The sequence below is a fragment of the Pieris napi genome, chromosome Z (assembly GCF_905475465.1).
Source record: "Pieris napi chromosome Z, ilPieNapi1.2, whole genome shotgun sequence".
NCBI lineage: Eukaryota > Metazoa > Arthropoda > Insecta > Lepidoptera > Pieridae > Pieris > Pieris napi.
This window is the reverse complement of record NC_062259.1, coordinates 4,614,901-4,631,215: the sequence shown is the minus strand read 5'-3', so window position 1 is coordinate 4,631,215 and position 16,315 is coordinate 4,614,901. Positions and strand designations below refer to the sequence as shown.

The 16,315-nt window shown below is 32.9% G+C and overlaps 1 protein-coding gene across 1 annotated transcript in view; it reads right to left on the bottom strand.

Moving 5' to 3' along the window:
* Positions 1-97: 97 nt before the first annotated feature.
* The window catches only part of LOC125062400 (proton-coupled amino acid transporter-like protein CG1139), a 46,406-nt gene continuing 30,188 nt past the window's right edge, over positions 98-16,315 (bottom strand). The window contains exons 2-8 of the mRNA XM_047668301.1: positions 11,986-12,062; positions 8,840-8,968; positions 5,613-5,885; positions 4,437-4,797; positions 3,908-4,089; positions 2,899-3,074; positions 98-2,649 (exon numbers count right to left, since the gene is read on the bottom strand). Of these exons, the coding sequence (XP_047524257.1) occupies positions 2,330-2,649; positions 2,899-3,074; positions 3,908-4,089; positions 4,437-4,797; positions 5,613-5,885; positions 8,840-8,968; positions 11,986-12,062 (1,518 nt within the window). The 3' untranslated portion in view covers positions 98-2,329. The remainder of the gene's footprint in view (positions 2,650-2,898; positions 3,075-3,907; positions 4,090-4,436; positions 4,798-5,612; positions 5,886-8,839; positions 8,969-11,985; positions 12,063-16,315) is intronic.

Genomic DNA, 16,315 nt, shown 5'->3' with positions numbered 1-16,315 from the left:
GTCCCTGGGTTCTATTTGGTGAAATATTTTTTTTATAAATGATTAAATTATTGAGTCTGCGACAAGGAATGTTTTAACGAAATGAAATAATGCAACGTTTGTTTTCAGAAACTTTTATTCTTTATCATATCTTCTGAGCACATAATCACCGACGTGTAAAACACATCATAACTACAACGTATATATCCTACTCATATAATTATCATCATCACAGATATATCCGACATGACCGGATAAAACAAATGTATTGAATTCTACTTAGCAAGCAAATATCGCTAGACTACATTAGAAATGCAATCAATCTTATATCCTAACAGGCAAAATGGCAAAAATCATAACATTTGGTCAGTATCAACACGATACTTCTTTTGTAAAAACCGATGATTCCATAACGATGTAAAACAAATTCTTTGCTGACTGAGCTTGGTAGGCATTGAATTGTCCTGTTATTTCGTATCATGAACTAATTAAAAGTTAAAATTCAAGTGGTTCAAGGAGCTTAAGCAAAACGGTGATGCGATTGTAAAGTTTAAAAAAATACCAAAACTCAGAACGACGTTGACCTGCCCGGAACTTGGCTGGTATAAGCAAAGTTTATAGTAAGCTCTTCGAAGGCCATTTTTTGTGTTTTTACGAGATTGAAGCTTTATATACATAGATATTATGTATATATATAGCAATTGGTAATGCCAACTAAACGACCATGTCCGAGGCAAAAAACAAAGAAAGTGGGAAATGAGGTCATTCTAGAAACCATATAATTATACATTAAATACTGATATCCGGCCATGAGACGGTAACAATTTTGGTAAGGTACCTAATATATGTAACCAAAAATATAACGAATTTTAATCCGTAACCTGCTAGTCGCAAGTAGACTTATACTAAACAAAATGCCACACCACAAATCTCACTTGCATAGGATAAAATAATGCTTAAAACTAAACAACCTATGTTGTACCTTTTTTAATCTTAGTTGCTAGGTAAAGTACAACAAAGTATTATATAGAATAATTTTATTATACTATCAATATTATTCTATATAATTTGGTGATTTTAATTGTCTCATCGTTATCTTTACTTCCAAGTGGTTGTTTAGTGACCTTGCGTCGGCTGCAAAATAGCTGTCTTGTCATTAAGACAACCTATAACTTAAACTTAATATTTTAATATATTGCAAATATAAACATTTGAAATATCTGTTTCTAATATCGTTGCGACCATACTGTCTGCCAAAACGCCCTTTCGTTAAGGCTTTTTTATTCTAAATACTTAGTTTATAATATAAATTTATTTATATAAGTATGGAACATCGTAGCTAAGTCGGATCCTTAAAACTAAGTTGGTAAAGTGCATTTTTATCATTAAATATTGTACTAAGTTTCTTACAGTATACTTGCGTGAATGAAAAATAAAACAGTGCAAATAAGTACACAATACTTATACATTTCACATTTTTTGCTTGAATATTGATTAAATTATATTCGTTCAAATGACGGCTTAAAGGTGCACCCGCACTATAGGGACACTGCAGCAAAGAGGCGCAGCGCGTCAGCGTCTGACTAAATAATAAGTGAAGAGCTAATCAGAATCTAAGGCAGAAAACTGGAATAAAATTAAAATCTGTCTACTTGGGTGCATGATATTCCAAATTCAGTTATAAAGAAGGCGAAATTAGGCTTTTTCTAACTTCATTCAAAATTTTTAATTCGGGATATTTACTGTCAAAAGAAATTGATGTTTCTTCGTCCATCCTGACGTATCGTTAGCCCGCGAGGTTATCATGTAAATTGACTGTCCAGCAAGTCACTCTGTCGCAGTAGCGGAGAGGCGCGGCAAAATATTCTTCAAGTAAATGCCGCGCCCCTCTGCTGCAGTGTCGCTATAGTGCGGTTTGACCTTAAATCACTAGTAAAAAATAAGCTGTACTTATTGTGGTCATCATTATATTTCGACTTTAGAAGTAAGGAGCACATAATTAAGGTTTATATATATACAAAAATTTACTCTTAAAAAACAAGCAACAAATGAATACTGTTCACTTTAAAATAAACTTTATCATATGTTACATAACACTACTCGTATATAAAAATATTCATTTATAGCGAATTCATATATGCACAAATAATACTTTATTAATATTTGTTCAACAATAGTTATCTGATCATAATGACCAAACAATAAAATATAATGAGAAACCGTTAAAAATCTTACAACAAAAATATAAGAGCCTAAAATATTGTCTAAGAACATTGTTCAATACGCTAGGGTACGTAGGAGTACGAACGCATTGCACTTGGATGGTTCATACTGATGGTACAATCAAAATCTATGGCATAACACCTAACGTGTTATTGAGTATAGTAGCTTCAGTTATTGCTGCGGTGGCATTTAACACGTGGTGGGCGGAGAACTTTCTAATTATACCATCCAAGGAAGTCCAAGTGCCTACTACAAGTCCCAAGGCGCCAAACAGTACAACGATGACGTTCTTGACCATCATGCGAATTCTTTCCGAGTCCGAAACGTAGTACCAATAAGTGCAGCTTTGAATGATGGCGGGGAAGGCAAGACCCAGAGCAGACAGGCATAGCGCTCCGAAGAGGGATATGAACAGATCCAATTCGGGGACAGCTGCCGCTATACCAACTAGAAGAAAAATATGGTTTAGTGAGTCAAGAAATATATTTTCATTACTACTATTAGATATTTTTAATTAGAAACCAAAATGCCCTAAGTATCTCATATATCGAGAAAAAAATGTCAGATTAAGCGCGTCGTGTTTTGTTTTCTGGATGTTCAATTTGTTCTCCATATCAGTTCACGGCTGGGATTATCCTACGATATGAGATGCTATATCTAGAATAGAGGACACGACGAATCAATTATCACACTTACATGTAATAAGAACAATGGAGGTCCGGACGACGTACTCCCAGATAATACGATGGGAGCTGTTGTGTAGCCTGGTACCAATGTACTCGTTCCACACGATATCAATAGCCACGTAACAGGCAAGACCGTGGGTAATGAAGATTGCGAAAGCCAGAAGTCCTTGAACTACACTCGCGAGTCTGAAAATAAATGATTATATACGTATAGTCCATACGTATTGTCCACAGGGAAATCCATTTTGTAAAATGTTATTTCTTCCGCTTTCTTCGTAATACAATATTTAAATTGTTAAGGGCTCAAAATGAACTTCTCTAACGGTTAGCGCTGAGAGAGAAATAAAAAATGACTATTATAACTCGGTAAATATACCTTGTCTATCACACTTCTGACGCGCTTCCCCTGATCGTACTCCTACTAGCAAGTTACTAATTAGTAAAGTGTCCATATTTAAAGATCTTAGACTATTCGTGTTTGTACCCTTCTATGACAAATAAAGAAGTCTTGTTACAACCGTTTAGATTTCTACAGAACAATTCGATTCGATATATTATATAAAATGTAGCTGATTTGTAGGTCTTATATATAATTGATTCCTATATTTTCAAAAACCGCAGTCGTTACATACCTGACTGATTCTGTATATTACATAATTTTTGTTAGCTGTACAATAACTTAAATTAATTGTTTTTATGCATCGTAATTTATAGAATTTAATAAAATTTAAATTAACTTTCAAAGTTTCCTATAGTGACATTATCAAAGAACAAATCTGTAAAGTTTCATAACCATGACTTTAATAAAAAATATTTTATTCAAACAAAAAGCAACAAATCAAAATATTTAAATGAGATTTCACAAAATTCTTCTTTTTGAATTATGCCTTCAAGGGTGATTTTACTAACGATGTGAATGTGATTTGTCTCTGATATTCAGAAGTACTTATATGGGCTAATTTGTTTTGTGTTTCTCATTAAGCTGGTAAAAATAAATCATTTATTACAGATTTACTTACAACTCAGTATCGGAGGGTAAGTTAAGTGTGATACTGCCAGCTGCGGCATCTCCATACTTTAGGTAACCGAAAAGTCCCATCCCCACGTACAAGACGATAATGGTTATCATCGCCCGGTTCAACACTCCGAAGGAACCCACGAAGTCTTTTGGGGTCTTCATTTCATTTTCCAGCGGAAGAATCTGTGTAAATACCATTCTTATGTGAAACACAATCAATGTTTTGAGGCAAATAAGGGCGGTAATCACATCATAAATTGCGTTATTTAAGTAGTATTTTGTCATATAAAGAGACACTTGATAAACATGAACACATAACACAATGTCATACACATTAACATACGTGTACATAAAAATATGTGTTTAACTTTATCTAAATTTATTTAAAAAGTATATACACAAATTGTCTATGGTTTGCGCGACATTAAACAAAAGAAACAGCAAAAAAGTGTTGTTTTTGGAGATAAACATTCAGTTAAAAAGGCGTTTATTTAAAATTTAACTGAATGCTTTTAAAATCATTAACTCACCACACCAATAGCCTCTAAAGCGAAGAGAACAGTTCCAAAGAAAAGCGGGAAATTTGCGAGTTTTCCCGCAGGAGCCTTCCCTTCCAATGTTGGAGCTTCCCTGAATAGGTAGTAGAGGATAATTGCGAAGCCGACGATGGTGACCACGTTCGCGAACCCAGAGAATGGAGCCAAGTACTTAAGATCCCGAACCCAGTTGATGAGGACCAAAGGAAGGAGGATCCACAGCATCACCTCTACGACAGTAACGTTTAATTCAAAGTACTGTGTCAACACATACTGAATGTTCTCCGAGACGAATACCACGTAGACACAACAGGTTCCAATCTGATAGATGAGCAGGAACACGTTCACCACGTGACTGTAAAAGAGTAAAGAATGGTCTTTTTAAATTCTTATAGTACTTAGTTCTTAAATTGTCTACACGGTTTGTTCGTCTAGAGAATGGTGTATCTTCGGTACAACATTCAGGGCTTGATTAATTAAGGACTTCACGTATATGCCACATATGAACGCGGATTTCGAGATATATTACGATTCCAGATAAGTATAAAATATCCTTTTAAGTTCCTTATAAGGTGTTAAATTATTTCAAATTATTTTTCTGCGACGTAGAAATTATTATATCTTGGGTTTTACAAAAATGAATTATTAATAATATTGTGGTTAGAATTGAACGTATTTGCTAATTCATTCTTTAAAAATGTGTCGAGTAATAATTTTAAATAATGTCATACACACACAGGAAAATAATATAAATGCCTAGGTCATTGTAAATTTATACATTGTAAAGGTAATGCAATGTAAGTATTTAAAAAATATACATAACAACATATTTTTACATTCAAAACAGTAACTGTAAGCTATATCCACTTGTGTATTATTATATATTGTATAATTGATGACTCAAAAGTGCTTTGTAAAATGTCAAGGAACTTTCCAAATTTTATGAAATTCTTCGACATTATTTTATTCCTAACTTGGTAACTTGTTTGATAAATAAAGAATTGAATTCTTCATGACACAACAACAGATAAATGTACAATATTTTTATTTTCGTATAATAAAATGTTTATTTAACTTAAAAACGTCGCTCGCACTTAATCTTGTTTTGACTGTACTGTATTAAAAATGTTATTTAAATAGCGAAGAATTCTTATAAGTTCGGTAACTTACGCAGCATACGGCGCGCAAGCTTTGCACCAGTCTGGTCCCTCAGAAAGCGCGGCCTCAGCTACAGCAGTGTACGTCATCGAAGGCACTTTCCGCCGCTTGCACATCACATAACAGGAGTCCAAGAGGACGTGTATGCAGTATGAACATAGAACACCAATTACAATGGTACCGATTGAGCCCACGACGTATCCGGCATTGGAAAACGCGTGAGGCATCGCTAAAATACCAGTACCCAAACTGCCTTTGAGCAAGTGCAATAAGGTTTCTATATTCCTGAAACAAAATTAAGCAATTATTTCTTAGCCCCAAACCGATTTGAAAAAATATTTCACTATTAAAAACTTTGATAATGTTATCAAAATGTGAATAAGTGTCAGTTAAATTATCCAGCCGACTTTTACGTTTTATTTATATTTTCAATAAGCATAAAAACATAATTAGATTTGCCTCCCATTTGATCCGTGTCTAATAAATAGGACCGAGACTTCCACAATTTTCCGTCCAACACAAATAGAATATATTTTTCATAGATAGGGACACCCTACACCCAACGGTTTTAAATATAATCAACCGCTACATATTGTAACTTATATATTTAAAAAAAATCTTCAAATAAGTATTTTTAGTTCTGTTATAACATAGTTGGCTTGCTGCTGCTAAATGTGGTTGACAAATTACTTTATATATTAGTATATTTACTGTAAATATAACTAATTAGAAATGATTTCATGAAAGGAAACAGTGGCGCTACAGCCTTTAAGGTGATCATTTATTTTTCTTAATGGTATGTAACAGCCTTCTGTGCCTGACACGTGTCGAATTTTTCTACGGTTCTAAGGCATGCCGCTTCCTTCACGATGTTCGAGTGTTATTTTTTGCGAGTGTTATTTTCCATAGAAAAGTCTATCTAAAAATATTCTCAAGCGTAACCTAAATGCAGTATGTAGTATTATATTGAATCAAATTCGATACGCGATTGATTGATTTATAGAAACAGTTTCATAAACTGACACAATCCGTACCAATTAATTGGCGTGATTTCCTGTACTATTTTGTATTGCTATTAAATTGTGACGTAAAGGTTGCATTTATGAGATAATTGGGCAACATTCCTTGACGCACAACGTTAACGAACAAAATATTTTGAGTCGTCACGCGTCAATTGAAAAAGAATGCGCAAGATCGCTTAAATATTACCGAGATCTAAAAATATTTTTCATTTATCAGCTCTCGTTTGATGGAATTTTGTTGTTCAATGCAATTCCTGGTTCACATATATTTAAAAAAAAATATGTATACCGAAATATTGATCCAACCAATTTCCTACAGGTTATGTTGTACCTCTATTCTTATCGAAATTAATTTATAAAAGTTATCTGATATATGATTCTCACAGTATTAAGTAAAATAATGATTATTTAAAAAATATTGTTCGTTTATTGAAGTTTTAAATTTTTTTTATAAAGATTACAATTTACTTTTAAGCGCTAGAGATTGAACCGCGTTATTTTGTTAATATAATACTACTAATCAACAAAATATTAACAAAGGTAAATAGATGTTTGGTCTCTTCACAATATTGTAAATGAAAAATGCAATTTAAATACATCTTGTGTACAACAAGTGTATAATGTGATCCAAAAATCTATTTTTCTCTTTGGCTTCTACGGGATCACTTTATATAGAGCAATCATCCGTATATAGGTAGAACCTGATACGCATATGAATCACATATATCTACGTTTTATGATACTATGTTTTTAAAACAATGTTCTGCAAAAATTTCCCAGTAAGGGCATGTTGGGAATTTAAAATAGAACACTTTAAACCGTGTGTGATTTATGTACAGGAAAAAATATCAAGTTACGTAGGTTAAAAATCTATGTATTTTAAAGATTTTAAAAATATTTAGATTTTAAGATTCACAGGCAGATTTTAAATATTCTTTAACTGTAGAAAAACTTGAATAAATTGCGACATTATGATAAAAATATTTGGCATCCGCAACCCGCTTGGCCAGCGTGGAACATGGACCTTCAGGAATTTGCATTGTGCTGTTATTGCCATAATAAAATAAATGGGATGAAAAACATTTGTTTCACGAAAGACCACCAAAGAATCTCAACCTATTTTCTATGTTTACATATCACATTGAAGTAAGAACCCGCGTTACTCCAAGCATTAAGATAGCTGTATTATTCCTTAAGAAGAAGGAGATAATAAATATGAAATTTTTGGTTTAGTTTTGTTTGTATATAACTTTTCCTGTAATGAGAAGCTCAAATACATTATTTGCAATAGATAATAGGACAAACCAGTTTCGCAACAACCGATTTCTGGTTTAGAGTCAACTGAGCCGAAGACTACTGGAGAGGACCATTTTATCGTCGTAAATTTTGGGTCTATCACAAGTGCCTTTTGCACAAGCTAGTTTCCTTCAATAAGGAGAGCACATGTAAACAAATTTTGCAATCAATATCTTAAATTCAAAGAGTAGAAGTTGTATGAAGTCTGCCAGATTTGAAATTTGTAATAGGAAATGATAGAAATACGTTATTTATAAGTTGCACATACGCATTGCATAGGCCGTCTACGTAATAAAATGTTGTGAGAATATAAAAGCAGTTTCCTTGTGTTTGATAGTCCAGGAAGAGGAAGGATCTTCGAGGCTCTTTTATCATATAACTGTCATATTGAGGAAAACACACATCCTTACTTCTACGCAGCATTCATTTTTTTAATCGACCATCTTAATCACTCTTGTCAACGTGACCTAACTTTGAAATAATGTATGTTTTTATGAAATAATTCTTAAATGGTTGATTAAAACAAATTTGAATGCGGTGTTATGTTTAAACTGTATTCTGTTCATTAAGACATACAAACACTTGTGTAATAGATTTTGTTCATCCCTCCGATCTCTTAGCAAAAACTAATTTGGACCGCCACATCAATCTGTAGAGCAGTATTGGCCTAGTGGCTTCAGCGTGCGACTCTCATCCCTGAGGTCGTAGGTTTGATGCCCGGCTGTACACTAAAGGACTTTCTTTCTACGGTGAAGGAAAACATTGTCTTAGTCCCAAAAAGGCAACGGGCAGGCATAGGAGGCTGATCACCTACTTGTCTATTAGATTGACAACTGATCATGAGACAGATTCAGAAATTTGAGGCCTAGACCTAAAAAGGTTATCTGTATAACATTGCCAAGTATATTATTGTATACTTACGTGGTGGGATGATCAACAACTCGGTTGTCGTATGGCTCATATTCTTCAACTTCTTGGTTCATCTCATTCAAGTTGACAAGGAATATGCCCTTATCTGAGCCTTTCTTCTCATCTTTGACCGGGGACAGGCTGGAATAAATTTGTCAGTTAATTATCCAATGTACTGAATTGTTAATTCGAGAAAAAAGGTTTTATATAATACACAGATTCATGATTTTTTCCTGTGACTGCGAGATTAACAGACAATATATATCAGAGTCTTTCACACCGTAGCACGATTCTTTACTTCTTCTCGTTTGCTTGAAACATACCCCTTATTGAACATTTTTGTTGGCCCTATACGAAAGTGGTGACAAGATCTCAAATCGCATGAACATTTTGATAACACATTCAGTAGTAATAAAGTTTTATAAACTATAAAATTGAATTCTTTATCCGCTCTGAAGCTTTTAAAAGAGATAACATGACCACGAAACAGTCATAGCTTTAAACCCTTAACATTCATAGGGTTGTTTTTAATAACCTAATGCATTGTACCGTAGGAACGTAACCATAATTTTAAACATATTTCTGTTATGTCTACTCAACAATAAAAATTCTATATTTAAGTTAGTTCAGTTAAAAATATAACAATGTACGTACCCCAACTGTTATGTGTAATACTTACAAAATAAATTCATTATACAAAACCTTATAAAAAGAAATATAAGTTCTCGCAAGCACCGGGGGTTTGTCAATAAACTTTTAGGTTAGCCAGAAATCACAATAATTGTTTAATCACAAACACGACTTTGATAACTGAATTATTAAAGTCAAACCACCTATGCACTTACTTGTTCATGTTGGTGTATCGCTAAGGAACATATTGATTTATTTAGTAAAACACCGCGCTCGGTACGACGAAAAGACCTTGAATTTGCATTTTGGCTTGTGCAGTTTACTGGATTGATTTGCTGTTAACATTCGTACAAGCCTACTTACTGAGATACACATTTTTAGTCAAAGAAAGCATTACATATGTAGATCAACAACTCCAAATTTTATACCTATAAAGTCTCTGTGTGATAGAGGTTAGAATGGACATGTTTAATAACTTTTAGAATGATTTACTTCACAAATGACAAATGTTTAAGATTGTATGCAGTTTTTTGTGTTACTAACAGAGGGTTTTCTTAGTCTACCTGATTTTGAACGAATACTTAGACCAGTGGGACTACAACTAGTCTTGCCCCAGACTTCGTTGTTTTCTTAGACGGTCAATTGTTATTATTTTATAAATATCGTGAATTTATTTAAAAAGAAAAATCTACACATGTGTATCATCTACTAATTAGTACTTGCCGAGTATAAGATAACCTTAAATTATTTGAAATGTTATCTTCTTTTAAAATTCATTATAAATGGAACAATTGAAAATAATCAATTGTTAATGGAATTCTTATTAAACACAATCAGGCAGAATACTAAACGTGCTAATTAAAAATTCAAAAGAAACAGCTTATCTTTTCTTTTGTAAACTCGTTACACGAGGCAACTGACACCTACCTATGTAAAGATCCATAATCATTTATATGTAAAAATTTTATGTGACTTTAAGATTTAACTAAAGAACGCGATAAAACTGCAAGGAAGGGTTTGCGTCAAAGGAACTCATTGCTATAGATTACTTTTTTACTAAGACTGTATCTAGGATATAATACCATGTATAGTGAATTTGTTTAGTATTTATTGAAAGTATTAGCGATATCACGACCTCAAGCAAAGTAGGGATTTTGGACAGGTATAGCCCATAAATAATGATACAATAAGTAATTAAGTTATGACGTCCAAAGCTTGCCATATACGATATTAAGATAAAATCTTTATTGGTTTCTTGAGGTTGGCACTTACAAGTCCTCGTTTATATTGGTCCTTACATATGACATTTACGTTTTGTCGAAATGGCCACTTTGACCTCAAACATCTCCTCTTTGGTTTGCAATTCCAAATTAAATTTTTACAGCTATTTGTATTTCGAAAACATTTCAATTTCCCGTTTTAATTTATTTCTTTGCGTCACTCTAAAAAACGGAAAACATGAAATATCGCGTTATTAACGAGTATGAGTTCACCGTGGCACCAGTGCCACAGAAACGGCTCGAAGGATTAATGCAATATATTATAAAAAAATTACTCCGAAAAAGTTACTTGTGAGCGTTTGGTGAACTAGTGCCGGAGTCGTTCACTATAACTTTCTTAAATCTGGCCGGATTACGGCAGATGTCTACTGTCAGCAACTGCAAACCATGATGGAAAGCTAGCTGCTAAGCAACCAATGCTGGTCAATTGAGCAATTGCTCTAGGCCACTGCTGCTTCACGACAACGCTAGGCCACACACTGCACAACAGACTGCTACCAAATTAGAGGTGCTTTAATTGGAATGTCTAAGACCTCCACCCTACTCCCCGGACCTTGCTCCAACAGATTACTATTTTTTTCGAAATTTGGATAACTTCTTGCAATGTAAAAAACTCTGATGGGGCAGTCGAAAGCGCCTTTAAAGATTTTATTGATTTCCGTGCGATTGGTTTTAGTAAAGGGATCAATGAGCTACCTGATGGCAAAAGTGCATTGATAGCAATGGTACATACTTTGATTATATAACTTAGTTATATTACCGCGCGATCCCAAGGTTGAAACATCAGCGCCATAATATAACTACATGAAAAATGCATAGAAAGACGTCGGGATTGGTTTCACTATTACTATTGGAAGTAGCAGAGTACCTTCCTTGATTCTTTAATAAATATAATTTATGCTAATTAATACAGGTTAAATAAATAAACCAACCGTGTTTGATAAACTGGTATCATCGAACACAGTTGTTTAATATAGTATTAGATCAGTGACTAACTAAAATTTAACTTTTTATTATTATTTAGATATCAATTTATAGACAAAACTTAACTAACCTAACAAACAAAACCTTAGAAACAAAATGGACGATAGTTTCGAAGTGTTGAAGAGAACTTTTGGTGTCGCTTATTATACATATTCTATTAAAGTTATTGACCTCTAGTGAAGTTATTTTCTCGCTGCATTAACAATGTTTCTTATATCTTTTCCCGACCTATATCCTGTGCATTGGACTGATTATTATAATTACCTTTGAGGAAGGCAGTCAGGCTCAAACGTCGGATTGACTTTAGAGCCGCTGCGTCTCCGGGACCATTCTTCCGCCTCCTGCAACAAATCAGCAACTTTAGGTCATATTCCAATCACCATTAATTATAGTTACATAAAAAAATACTATATTCATACTAAAATTAACCAAGTAGAGTTAAAAAACCACCATAATTTGAACCTGTTTATCTGATAAGGAGGTATGTATCCATTACTTTTCTCTCTCCTTTGATATTAACGGGGTGAAAACATCAAATAATGTTTATGGAGGTTGTTAAGGTTGTAAAGTAAGAATAAGAAAGTAGGTTAGTAAGAATCTCAGCAGGTAAATCTCTATAAAATTACGTGGTACGAAAACTTATATGCTACTGATAATAACATACTGCTACATAGCTGCCCCCGCGAATTTCGTTTCCCCTTAATATGATTTTTTATATAGCCAACCTTTTTAGTAGCTACATACCAAATGGAACATTTTATTATGTTACCCAATAGGGATTGTTCGGTAAAACTAAATTTTCCCTTTTTTTTCTATTTTGTCGCTACATAAAAACCTTTGTCAGATTATAAGGAATAAATAAAAAAGAGAGTGAATAAATAAGAAATTACTCGAAATACCCGAATTGTCTTCGAGTTTTACGCTTAGCAACATATTTTGCGATTTATTTTTATTTATATAAGATAAGATATATTATATAATGATTAGCTCCCTATTATAAATTTATTTAACGTAAGTTGAATGTCAATAACCGAATCTTAAAATTCTTTCCTCCGTCTAACAAAGACAAGGTTTTAGATACCCTTGTTAATGATCTTTATCAGAACTTATTTAAATTATTTATTACCCATTAAAACAATTAAACCTGAATCAAAACCGGTCATAGAAACGAAATAATCTATTTGCAGCTAACATATTTTGAATCATAAAACAGGTCCACAGATAGGGCTTTATAGCTTTTAAGAACATTTTACATCGAAAATAAAGGGTATACGGCCACGACAAGCAAAACCATAAACTTGGGTATTATTTTTCGCTCTATAGTACTAATATTAATAACTCTTTAAAACTAATCTTGCACATAGCTTTATATCATCATCATGATTTCAGAGCGAATCATTTCGTCGCTATTTTGGTCTCATTGAGTTATAGAATCGCTAAACGCCCACTCGACACAATTCACATGGCAATGACACCAACAATATAAGCAGTCTTCACATTTAATCTCTACATCTACACTTATATTATGAAGTGGAATGATTTTGTTTGTATTGTGTAAATTTGAAAACAACCAAATACTGTCCCACAGCAAGTTGCTATATTTTATAAGTGGGTATGTTAATAACAAAAAAACAATAATTAAAATATATTATTAAAAGGCAAGGCCTTTAGGCAAGGTTCCGCAGATACTGGGAGCGTTCCCCCATTGAATAGCTAGACTAAATCTTTGTCCGAAGTAGCTGCGGTCTCCTGTGATGTCGACTAACCTTTTCGCTATTTCATTAAAAAGCCTTATAGCAGCACCCTCCTAGTCTCGACACCGAATGGGACAAAATCATATTCGGAGCCTTATCCCCTGTATTTGCATACTTTATAAATTAGAGATCCAATATAAAAAATGTAATTTTCATTTTGGAGTCTCTCGTTTAAGACGTTGATAATAAAAAAAACATGACTTTATAATTCTGTATCCTCTGATTTATAGGCATATCGGATTTTCACACTACGTTTCTCTTCTCCGTATAAATAAGTGATAAGAATATAAGCATATCAGGCTTGAGGGGCGCTCGTTCAAGCCAACACTGCTCTTAAAGATTGCTGCTGTCAAAATCCATAGACGTGTGTAATATCTGGTGGGTAATGTGGTATATAAAGAGTGAAAGCATATGTATAGGTTTTTTACGCACATGGACACCGCTAAGGAATTTCAATTTCTATATCAACTTAGTACTAAACGTACTAAACGCGTGTTATTTTCCACACACTAAATTTGATTTGTATTTTACGTAGATAATTAATAACAATAATTGTAAAATTTCAGACAATTCCTGGCTTTCAGCTGGGCAGAGACAAGTTTAAACTCGCAGCGGAGTAAGTGAGTGTGATGTTCGGATAACATTAAAAGAAAAAAAGTATTTTTGTCTGATCTTTGACAAACTTCGACATCGAAAAGCGTTGTTACAGTTCCTGAAGTTGGATTCGAGTCAAAAGTAAAACCATGGGTAACAATTAAGGGAGAAAGATGAGCTACTAGCTTCTAACTGCGCAAGATTAGCACTTCAAGTAACCATTTTCCCTTTTTTAGGTCTAGAACCGCGCCCTCGATTGGTATCGTCGTGATTCTTAAAATATTTGTCCTCACGACGTAGTGTGGAAGATAAAGTTTATTTATTCTAAATAACAAAAGCGATAAAAGTATTAATTGTTTGTATTGTTATGTGTATTTTGGAAATGAATGAATTGTTTACTTGTGTGTGTTGTGTTCTACACATAAAATATATATGGATACATTACAACTATACATTATATTCGTGTAACTCTTACTGTATTTGCAGCACACGCCAAGATGGCCCACCAAAGGGTGATATGTGTTTTTTTCTCATTATAAAGGCTATGGTGTTATCTTCATGTATTTGCTATATTTATTGTACAGTTTGATATCTATAAATCCGTGTAGTTTTCGTGTGAAAGAGAGACATCTACCTGAAAGGTTTATAATAAATACACGGTGGCCAAAAAGTCGTGGATCAAACGCAAATAGGGGATAGATGAGGTCATCAGCTGCAAAAAATTGTTCTACGGGAGGTCTCTAAGCTCAACGCCTGCAGAGTTATAATTTATTTTACGTTTTTATAAGAAAATTGATGTTTTTACTAATTCTTATTAAAATTTGAAAATATCTACATCCTGTATATTTTTCATAATATCCACAAGATTGGTACTGATGAGTTCTTGCGTTAGACATACTATTTATAGTTGTTTATTAAGTGTAGTGAAGATAATATTAAGTTATAAGATAAAAAAAATATTCAAATCATAACTTTTTGTTTACTTCGGACCCTACTGTGAAAAAAAAATATACTATAAGTTTTGGCGCATTTCATAGGGATTCTGAAAAGGTATTACACATGGCCATAAGTCGCTCTAATATATTTTAACACATAGCAATTCAAAGAAATACTTTTATCGCTTCTGTTATTTAAAATAAATATACCTACTTTATATTTCACACTATGTCGTGAGGACAAATATTTTATATATATTATATATATATCCCACATCCCATCCGTGTTTAGATTTCTTAAACAGATATTAACGTCAAATGTAAAATACATAAATAATTTAGCAAATTTATATTTGACCAAACCCATCACGATTTTGCGTGTTTACATCGGTGGTGTGAAATATCGCACAAATATATATTTTGGAAAATGGCATTATATATTTCTTAGAAGTTGTTTGTTGGAAACGTGAAATAGTAATTTGAGACACGAATTCAAATTACATATTTACATAAACGTTTGTGTGAATTGACTAAAATTTATTTCAAATATCATTTATAATGAATATCTATAGATATTAGTCATGTTTTTCTGAATATTCTAAGACGGAAATAAACAAGGACCAAAAAGAGATTTGTACAAAGAAGTACACACTTTTCGTTATGTTTTAATACGTAATGTTTGATTAAAATTTAAACATTTAAACACGTGTTTATTATAGAATTTTGAATCGATGTTTCGAGCGAGTGACACGTCCAGTTATGTAATAAATTTTCGTTACATTTGTAAATTTTTAATTAAATTGATCCTTATAAAGTTATAAGAATATTGAAAACGTGGTCTGTGGGGTAAAGCAGAATTGGGTGGACTATATAAGTCGAATGGACATACACGTTGTATTATAATATATATTAAGTATTTATCGTTTAAAAGTTTAAAACCATGTAAAGCCTCTAGATCTAGAATGATCTGAATGATAATGAATTGATGACTTAATCATACGCTAATGATTTAAATCTACATTACTTGACGTACATTTAAATAACATTTACCTTTATTAAATTAAAAATATATTTAAAATATTTCTAAGCGTTCTACTTGGTTAGTTTTTGTCAAAATAATGAGATAGTATTTATTCTGAAACTAGTGATGGTGTGATTAAATAATAATTACCTATTTAATATTTATTTAAAGAGGTTTGTCGCTATGATGGACAGAGGTCGTCGACTTTTGAGTGTAAGACATGCCATGTTAGATGTTTTCCTTCACCGCACCAGCGAGGATAAATATGCACTTAAAATGAAAAATGCAGC